The sequence below is a fragment of the Vanacampus margaritifer genome, chromosome 2 (genome assembly GCF_051991255.1).
Source record: "Vanacampus margaritifer isolate UIUO_Vmar chromosome 2, RoL_Vmar_1.0, whole genome shotgun sequence".
In the NCBI taxonomy this organism is placed as follows: domain Eukaryota; kingdom Metazoa; phylum Chordata; class Actinopteri; order Syngnathiformes; family Syngnathidae; genus Vanacampus; species Vanacampus margaritifer.
This window is the reverse complement of record NC_135433.1, coordinates 22,104,549-22,114,040: the sequence shown is the minus strand read 5'-3', so window position 1 is coordinate 22,114,040 and position 9,492 is coordinate 22,104,549. Positions and strand designations below refer to the sequence as shown.

At 42.4% G+C, this 9,492-nt stretch overlaps 2 protein-coding genes across 5 annotated transcripts in view; one reads left to right on the top strand and one right to left on the bottom strand.

Annotated features, from left to right (window-relative positions):
- The window catches only part of LOC144043018 (uncharacterized), a 4,707-nt gene extending 845 nt beyond the window's left edge, over positions 1-3,862 (bottom strand). The window contains exons 1-4 of one of the 2 annotated variants that reach the window (XM_077556200.1): positions 3,697-3,862; positions 2,119-2,735; positions 1,922-2,047; positions 1-1,772 (exon numbers count right to left, since the gene is read on the bottom strand). The exon at positions 1-1,772 is cut by the window's left edge and continues 845 nt beyond it. In XM_077556200.1, the coding sequence (XP_077412326.1) occupies positions 894-1,772; positions 1,922-2,047; positions 2,119-2,721 (1,608 nt within the window). In that variant the 5' untranslated portion in view covers positions 2,722-2,735; positions 3,697-3,862 and the 3' untranslated portion in view covers positions 1-893. The remainder of the gene's footprint in view (positions 1,773-1,921; positions 2,048-2,118; positions 2,736-3,696) is intronic. The other variant, XM_077556201.1, reaches the window with a different exon arrangement.
- rnps1 (RNA binding protein S1, serine-rich domain) lies at positions 3,826-9,278 on the top strand. Of its 3 annotated transcripts, none has more exons than XM_077556205.1 (7): positions 3,826-3,930; positions 4,951-5,097; positions 5,874-6,032; positions 6,128-6,251; positions 7,326-7,479; positions 7,909-8,050; positions 8,941-9,278. In XM_077556205.1, coding segments are annotated over exons 1-7 (834 nt in total). In that variant the 5' UTR covers positions 3,826-3,928; the 3' UTR covers positions 9,047-9,278. The 3 variants fall into 3 exon arrangements, with proteins under 3 accessions (XP_077412331.1, XP_077412330.1, XP_077412329.1); XM_077556204.1 differs by having other exon boundaries at positions 5,871-6,032; XM_077556203.1 differs by having other exon boundaries at positions 5,847-6,032.
- Positions 9,279-9,492: the final 214 nt, after the last annotated feature.

Below are 9,492 nucleotides of genomic sequence, written 5' to 3'. Positions count from 1 at the left end.
GTTGCCACTCCCAAAGACTGTCTAACTTGAATTCATTAATTTCTCCAAAGCGTTTTCATGTTATTTTCTGCGTGGACAGCAAAAAAGTCTGGGAGAAGCGCTACATGTACATTTCATTGCTAAGAAAGAGACTTTTAATTTTCTTTTATAAGATATACTATCTACGGGTGCTACTCAAAAGATTTGTCTGCATCATATTGTCAGAGCCATCAACAATCAAGTGAAAGTAAAGTCCATCAGGAAAAAAAAATTGCTGCGAAATGTAAACCTAACCTCTGTCCCTCACAATTCACAATATTGAGATAAACTCTGAATGATCGATACAAACAGTAAAGTTTGCTCATTGCTAGGCTCTCATTTATACATTCATACACTTTTTTTTTTTAAATAACAGAAGTTGTCAGTACAAGTGGTAACGTAAGAAGGTTGCCCTCTGGCTTCAGCTGCGAGGGTGACAGTCCAGCCATATTAAAGTCCATGGTAGTTATTACATAAGCTAACAGTTAGCCTAACTGCTTCTATTTCTTCTTTTTTTTTTTTTGTATTTTCCAGCAAACTTGATGACCTGTGGAGGCACACTGCTTTTCACAGCTTAGTACTAGTACTACAACGGCCATCTGTTCTGAGGAAGAGACTGGCAATTATCGGTGGAGATAAAAAATTATGTATGCGGTGGCACACTGCGTACACATGAAGAGCACATTGCACACTACAAAAAGTGTTGTTGTTTTTCCTTGTCTTGTTGGGTGTCTCACCTTTCAAAAATTGGTTCCGGAAAAAATCAGTGTGTATCCTGCTTTAGTCGACATTTGTGGTCAAGGTTCAATTCTACTTAAGAAATAAATATGTTCTTTAAAAAACTACAATAAAAGCTGCAATACGCTAGAATCGGTCTAAGGTCCTTCGACTTTGATAATGTTGAGGTGTTGATCCTGCGTGGACACACTGCAGTCCTGAAGATTCCTCTCGGAGCAGCTCGTCTGGAAATCCGACGTCTTGCTTCCTGTCTCTCTAAACCCCTGAAGATGCGAGCGGTCGTACGCGGGCACGTAAGATTGGGCATAGGGCGCCAAGAGATTCTGGCAGTTTTGCTGGGGGTATGCACCCGTGTATGTTTGTTGCGTCTGCGGGGGTGTGTGAGTGAGCGGGAGGTTCTCTGCGCTGCTACACGGTGGGAAGCCATTCATGCCATCAGGGCTCAGGGTGGGAAGTTTAAAGGCCTCGACGGGTTCCAGACTCTCGAGCGAGTCGTAGGCTGCTTGGGTTTGGCTGCACTGGTTGAAGGTGACTTGGTTAAAGTCGAAGGTGTCTTGGCTGAACGAGGAAGAGGAGGCGGGCAAGCAGGAAGGGGACGGCGTTTTGTTTTGTGCTCGCTGAGTATTGCCGCAAGGTCCCGCTTTGAACGCGAGGCTCTGCAGGGTGCTGAGGATCTGCTTTTGGATGTGAGTCTGCTGCACCTGCTCCCTCTCCAAGCGGCTCTGCTGCTCCACTAGCATCTTCACAGCCAGGCCCAGGCTGCGTACCTCGCAGCCCAGCGTCTGGATCTGATCCTGAAGGCCGCCTCTCGCTCCGGCATCTTGGCTTGGCTCTCCTCCGGAAGTCTGCATGCGAAGGACGGCGCCCCCAGGAGCCGAGGATGCTAAAGGAGCCGCTGGACGATTGGGAAGCCGGATTCCAACTCGAGGCAGCGTGTGAAGGGAGCGCACGGACAGACCTGGTCTCTGTGGGAAAAAACGTCTGGTTGTGTTCGTGCCACCATCTTCCAATCTGGTCTGAGAAATGAGGAATTTATAGAATGCTCATTATTGAAGTCATACCACATCGTGACTAATTTAGCTACGGAATTGCTACATGTCTATGTATGGAAAGGAACAGCTCAGGACCCAAGTCATACCATGTCATGCATCATCCATTTTCTCACCTTTTCTGTGGTCAGATCATAATGTGTTGGTACTGCTACTGCTGCTAATGGTGGTGGTTGTTGTGACATCGCAGCTAAATCGGATCTTTGGACGTTTGCGTGTTCTCTCCTCAAAAACGATGTCACCTGGTAGAACAAAACCTCAATCTGTCAACTCAATTAACAACTGTGACAGTTAAGAATGCTAATAATCAGACCTTCATCCTGTGCGTCAGAGCTTTGTCCAAAATGCGTTTACGAGCCACCAGCATAGAGCTGGTGGCGGGGGAGGGTGTCACTCTCTTCCTGTTGAAGGCCACAGATGCTGTTTCAGGAGATGAAGTCGCACTTGTCTCTGCTCTTTGCTGATTCTGCGCTAAAGAAGTGACACTCACAATCTGGATGTCGTTATCATCCAAACACTGCTGCTGCTGGTCCGCTTGACTCTCTGCGCTGCTTTTCCCAGAGCCGGACGCTTTCACATTGCTGTCTGCTTCCATAGACGCCTGCTTGGCGAACTTGGTAAAGTTGGCGCGGTGGGATGCATCTCGTAATAGGTGTTGCAGACGTATGTTGCTCCAGCTTTCCTGTAGCCCCCCGACGAGATTCTGCATTGGCATCGGTGCCGTGTTGCTCGCGGCCTCCAGGGGCCTGACCCTGCCCGGTCGCCTGCCTTGGAACTCCCTCAGGAACAGGTAGATGGCCTGCGCTGACACCTTGATGTTCTCTAGCTCCAACACGGCCTTGATCTTGCGGAAACTCAGGCCGGCCTTCCTCAGCTCCACCACTTTGCGCTTGGCGGCGTCGTCCAGGCGACCCATGGCGTGGTTTGTATCTACGGAAAGGAACACATAATAATCCAAATAATATAGCCAAAATCCACAGAAGCTTTCACACAGGCAAAATATAAATTTACAGAGTTATAAGCTAGCACAGGGACACAACCACCCACCACGCACTGCCAAGCGATAGAACTATAAGTACAGTGTAAAACTCAATATGTGTACTGTAAAACAATAGTTAACCATATTTATCTACTTGTATACGTACCTGTGGATAAACTAGTGAAGTTTGTGGTAATGTACACGAGCAGCGTATGTACCGCGCCGGTTCCATTCAAGCGAATGGGAGTGAGCCCCGCCTTTCAATATATACCTTTTTTTAATACCACATCTGGCACTTTCAAACTGTTTACACCAAATACTGTCTCAAAAAATACATACCAGTAGCTGTATTACATAGCTGTGGTACCACAATCATGAGCATAATTAAAATACATTAGTGTTGCAATCCCAAATGTTCATCAGAAATGAGGCAGGGGTTTTATATATATTAAAAAAAAATGTATATTTAATAAATAATTTAGAAAATGTTTTTATAAGTGTCTTTTATAAATGTTTGAAACAAGCAGGTCTTACATTCAATGCAAATTGATTGTACAACTTAACTGTGCACTGTATTAAATTAAAAAAAAGTTTAAGCATATCCAAAAATGCACAGTTTTAACACTTAATTCAGCATCCGAGATCATCTGTACAGTGCAGTAAATCCACATATGACAATGAACAGCTCGAACATCAGACCCAACCAAAATATACCATGTGCTATCATAATAGGACATACACTGCACATTATAAAGAACACAAGAAATACATTTACTCCAACAACCATGAATCATAAAAGCAAATGTGTCTACTCAAGTGTTGGCTTATCCTCAAACAATTTTTTGATACACAATGATCGATACAAAACGATAGCTTTACATCGACAAACACTAACAAAAGTCGAGTGCTCACCTGGAGAAAGAAAAAAAGACACTCGGTGACATTCGAGACACGCCTCGTTCGAAATCACTCAGTCGACAAGCTAACGTCTGATTTTTTTTTTTATGGAGGAGCGCATAAATAAACAAATGAGTCGTAAGTGGCGCTCAGGTAGTGTCGTCACTTCCGGCTCATGTCGTCATCAGCCAGCGACTCTGCTCAAGGCCCGTAGTCGCCCGGGACTCTACCACCTGTAACAAAAAACATGTAAGTTTGCTATTTATTTAGATAGTTACAATTTAGATAATGATGTTATTTGGTATTTTTTGTTGCATGCAACGATTTGCCATACAGCGTAATGTTGTATATGTTTCGTAAGTCGAGCATTTCACAATTTGACAAAAGCCCCGTGGTTTCCGTCTGTCTGAATGAAATTCAATGGCGGCGTGTTTTGTGTGTGCGTGTGTTTAAAAAAAAAAAAAAAAAATATATATATATATACGTATATAAATTGCTTTTGCATCTATTTAATTATATTGTTTTTCCGTAATCTCTCACTCTTATTGGTTTATAAATTCAGCTCGCTCAGATGTACAATATTTTCTTGCAATTTATACAGAAACCAATTGTGAAAAGATTTGCGGGCATTTTGGGAAGCTAACCAGCTAGCATGTACACCACTCGGCTACTTTAATTAATATAAAGGCCACTACGAAATAAATTTTATGAAAGCGCTGCGCGCGTAAACTGGAACAATCGCATTTGCTTGAGACGGCTGGCAATGTTTTTACGCAAGAACATGTTAATTGTGTGCATTACGTCATTCTGAGGTGGTCCTAATAATTTAGTTTTCTCACTTTCGATAGATGGATATGTTATTTAATCACAAAAAAAAACACGGCTCCTGTAGTCTCTACAATGAAAACAGATGATAAATTACGGTTGCTGAATAGCTAATAATATTAAAGAGTTAGAAATTACTAAATGTTCATTTGAAAATATTAAATTCAATAACCTAAACATTCTTAAGATATTTATTACCATATTAATCATCTACACAAGTTCCAGTGCAGTCTGAAAGTCCAGAGTAACGTGCATGATGAGCACTTTGCCAGAAGGTGATAGTACAGCACAGTTGTGGAAGTATAATTAGTGTTTCCCTCTCATAGTGCTTTCTATAAGCATAGAGGAGGGTGTGAAAAACATTGATATTTTTTTCAAGACCTTATCGCCCAGCACTAATACCTTTTTTTTTTTTGTATTTTTATTTTATTTGTCTGTCTGCAGGGCACCATCTCCTACTAAGCGGAAGGAAGAGGAGAAAACTAAAGACCGAGCCAAGGACAAATCTGCCGCCAAGGACGGTGAAAAGGAGAGAGGGCGGGAGAAAACCAGGAAACACCGTAGTGCATCCACCGGAAGCAGCAGCAGCAGGTCTGAAGCCCACAATCACAAATTATTGATGAACTAAGCATACAATATTACTTTTAAAAATGACAATACAATTGTCTTACAGCTGCGCAGCAAGTGCAAACATGCGTGCTTGTCTGCCTTTGCCATTTGCCTTTGGCAGCACGCTACAGTAGGGAAACTTTAGTCGAGAAAGAAATTAGTCACCAAAATTAACATGTAATAAGCACATTCATAAACAAACTGCTACAACAGCAGCGGATCCCCACACACTCCGCAGTACGCAGATTGGCTGACAGTTACAACTCTCAACTGTACGCTCGCACACGCCGATGCCCATTCACTCACCAGGGGCCAGGTCTCACTATTTCAATCCATACACACTCAGTCACAGATATTACAGTGTGGAACGTTAAGATGGTGACCCAAATGGACAACAATAGTACCCGCACCTTACATACACATTTTGATGTTGATGATTAGTCATTTGGATAATTGGTAGAATAATTTATTCCAAAAATATGTGATAGGTGGAGCCCTACTTGCTGTACAGAGCAGCCAGCAGCATATGTTGCAATTCCTACATGTTTCCTGGTGGTGGCATCTAAAAAAAAAAACTAAGACAAAGCAAAACGCACTTAAGAGATTTGCAAATGTCTCTAGCAGGTTGAGAACATTCTGCTTCAAGTCCAAATTGTAGCAGTAGCGGGGCATCCCACGCTGGACATTCCTCTTAAATGAGTCTAAAGCTGACCAGTCACGTTTACAATCAGGTCCCGATCGAGCTCCTCTTCCAGCAGCAGCTCCGGTTCCAGCTCGGGTTCGTCCAGCGGCTCCAGCTCCTCCGGAAGCAGCCACTCGGGTTCCTCGAGCTCGCGATCCTCCTCCTCTTCCAGCTCCTCGGGCTCGCCCAGCCCAAGCCGCCGGCGCCACGACAACCGCCGGCGCTCCCGCTCGGCGTAAGTCTCTCTTGATATTCAGGCATAAATCGTACTTGTTTGCTATGATGATCACTGTTGTTGTTGTTGTTGTTGTTGTTGTTGTTGTTGTGCAGGTCCAAAACACAGAAGAGGGGAGAAGAAAAGGAAAAAGAGAAAGATAAGGAGAGGAGGAAAAGAACCCCCAGCCCTAAACCAACTAAGGTTCACTTGGGACGGCTGACAAGGAACGTCACTAAGGTCTGCCCTTTTGACACTAACGGTTCCTCTGAAGTTTTACATTGGTACCTGACTTGCAAGTGCCTCAAATTGCTAATTTTTTGTTGTTGAAAGTTTTGTGGATTAAGAATCTTGATGACCATGTTTTTCAGAACATTCTCGTCATCTTGATCCATCTCACTGTGACATCCTGTCGCGCTGAAGTTCACACCAATTCATTCTGCAATACTATCCCCCCTTTTGGGGGGTACTCAACCCCCAAATCAAACAAAAATGTTACTTAAAGGGGAAGTCAAGTCAAATGTTTTCACTTTTTAAAAATTGTACAATATGTACCAATATTACAATAGTACCATTGTGAGGCTAAGCAGTTCAGATAATGGATGGATTTTGTATGTGCCACCAGTCTAAACATGGTATCCCGATTAATGTTGAATTCGTGGCAAATCAATTGAGCAGAAAAATCCGTCCACATTTTGTCACTTAGTGCCACTTGGTGTCAACTGAAAATGACATCACAGTGCCTGATCGATCAGCCCAGAAAAGATGTGCGAAGCAAATCGCAGTACAAGGCAAAATGGCAGCCCCCTTAAATGGATAAAAACAGGCGGGTTTCTCTCCTTAATTCCTATTCCACAAATGCAATATTAATCACAGTCAATTAATCAGTTAAGACTAGTGGGGGCGCATAGAATATACAATTTTTTTTTCACATGACTTCCCCTTTAAGTCCGCCATGTCTAAATACAAGAAGACTAACATGCACATCTGGTTGAGGATGTACAGTAGTAGCTACCGTACTTTTGTCTCTTTTTTTTTTTTTTTGTATCTGAGATATATGGATTTTTTTTTTTTAGGACTGTGCTGAGCAGGTGGGAGTCCTGATAAGGGGCTTCTTTCATTTTGATGACTTGGTGACGGAATTAAACTCGGAATAATCTTTATTGGCTTAGTATGTTAAATACACAAAATGAATTTGTCTTCAGTAGTCCGAGCTACTCTAGTATTACAGCAACAAACAACTTTAACAAGATAGGACCAAATTTTTTGTTTTAAATATTGGCAAGTTTCTCCCATTTTTCTTCTTGCACACAGGACCACATCCAGGAGATCTTTGCCACGTATGGGAAAATCAAAACGGTGGAGATGCCGATGGAGAGGCAGGTCCCGCACATGTCCAAGGGCTTCGCTTATGTGGAATATGAAAGCCCTGAGGAGGCACAGAAGGCCCTGAAGTACATGGATGGAGGTAGGGTAATGTTTAGTTCAGTGTGCAAAATTATAAACTCATGTACAAGGGGTCTTCAGTTTAGGGTGGTCCTTAAATTTATAGTTTTGACTGAGGTTACAAACACATTTGTGTAGCAGCATTTTGTCATGCGGCCCCAAAAAGTACAACACTTTTTTTGGGTGGGTGGGGGGTTGTAAGATTGTATTATTTGAAGAATACAATTTGTCTATAAATGTCCTTATAAGATTTGGAATTTAAAAAAAAAAAAAAAAAAAACTGGGATTTTATACTTCTCATGAGATTACAATTATTTTTCTCAAATACATTTTAAATGTAATCTTTTTTTTTGGTTGTTAATTTTTTTTCAAACTTAATTTTTTAGTTTATATATTTTTCTTGTAAATATTGTTAAAGTACAACTGATTGACTGTTTCAACATGTTCACAGGTCAGATTGATGGACAGGAGATCACAGCGGCTGCTGTGCTGCCCCAGAGGGTCCGTCCACCGCCTCGTCGACTGTCTCCCCCTCGCAGAATGCCCCCTCCGCCGCCCATGTGGCGACGCAGCCCGCCCCGCATGAGGAGAAGGTCCGTATTCCATACTTTATCTTCCTTTCCTATTCCTTTCCACTCAAGGACCATTTTGTTAATAACCTTGCCAGCAAGCTGAATTCTCGCGGTATTTGTGAGTTCACAAACTCTGGAGAATACATCTTGTACCGCTCCCGCTGATACGTTTGCAGCTGACCTTTTTTAGATTGGAACAATCAGGCGTTGTTTAGGGCGGGACAAAACCAATAAGCGCAGATGGCGGGACGGAAACAAACAAACAAACCTAACAGACCAATGGACGCTGCAATTAATTCTGTTCTTGCAGAATTACTCACCTTTCCTTGTTGAATTTGAACAGCGAGACGCTTCATTTTTTTATCTGGTAAAGATGCCCCCCCAAAAAAAGGATGAGACGAAGATGACATTTTCATTTGTTGTCTTGATTGGTCAAAACAAACGTGCAAAGATGCCGCATTGTCCAATCCGCTCGAAATATTGTACAGCAAGCCCGGCCTTTCCCGAATGGGTCTGCCGAGTGAAGTACCAGATTGATAATGTGAAGAACTCCCTTGAGTGAATGACAATTATCAATCTGGCTTGTGAGGTTATTTTGTTAAGTCCTCTGAGAGCCACACAGCAGATAAAAAAAAAAAAAAAATGCCGCCCATCGCTGTTTAGCCTTAACAACTTAATTGAGGGGAAATTGTAAATCTTTTAGAGAACGGAAGTAAAAATAAACACCTGAGATAATGTGGTTTCACAAATGGGCACACTCTCTTATAGCTAGCTGGCTTCGTTCAGAATGAATCGCATGTAAAATTGCAGTAAGCACACAACTGTGACCATTTTGTGCTTTTAATATACCTTCAGTCCAGCTGTTCTAGTAGGCTTTTCCTGACATTTTCATTTTTCCAATGTCCTTTCAGGTCCCGCTCCCCAAGGAGGCGTTCACCAGTACGCCGCCGCTCTCGCTCCAGATCTGCCGGCCGCAGGCGCCACCGTTCTCGTTCCAGCTCTAACTCGTCCAGATAAACAAGTTTTCTGATTTGAGCCAGTTTCAAATTACTTTTTATTATTACACATTTACAAAAAAAGGCAGAAGTTCAACAAACATGTTGCCCTCGTGTAGGTTTTTTTTTTTATGCCAATGTAAGTTTTTTGTCATTTTTTTGTTTGTTCGGACGAGTCCTAGCTGAAATTGTGACCCTTTTTACTCTGTATTGACTTGTAGAGAGTTCCAAAAAAATACAACTTGTGAAACATTGCCACTGTCAAGTTTGTTTTGTTGAATAATGAGTATAACACAGAAGGTTGTTTTTAACTTTCTCCTAGCACCATCATACTGTAGTTGGGAGGCATAATACTGAAGGGCTTATCTTGACCAGAGACAAGATTTGAACTCCGTTGAACCTCAGAACTGAGGCAGATGTGCTGTCAACCACTCCTGACTGCTGCTAATATTACACCTAAATTTTGTT

Coding starts and splice junctions, on each gene's coding strand:
- rnps1 (XM_077556203.1), top strand. Junction 7,480..7,908: donor CCTGAAGTACATGGATGGAG/GTAGGGTAATGT, acceptor ACATGTTCACAG/GTCAGATTGATGGACAGGAG. Junction 8,051..8,940: donor CCGCCCCGCATGAGGAGAAG/GTCCGTATTCCA, acceptor ATGTCCTTTCAG/GTCCCGCTCCCCAAGGAGGC.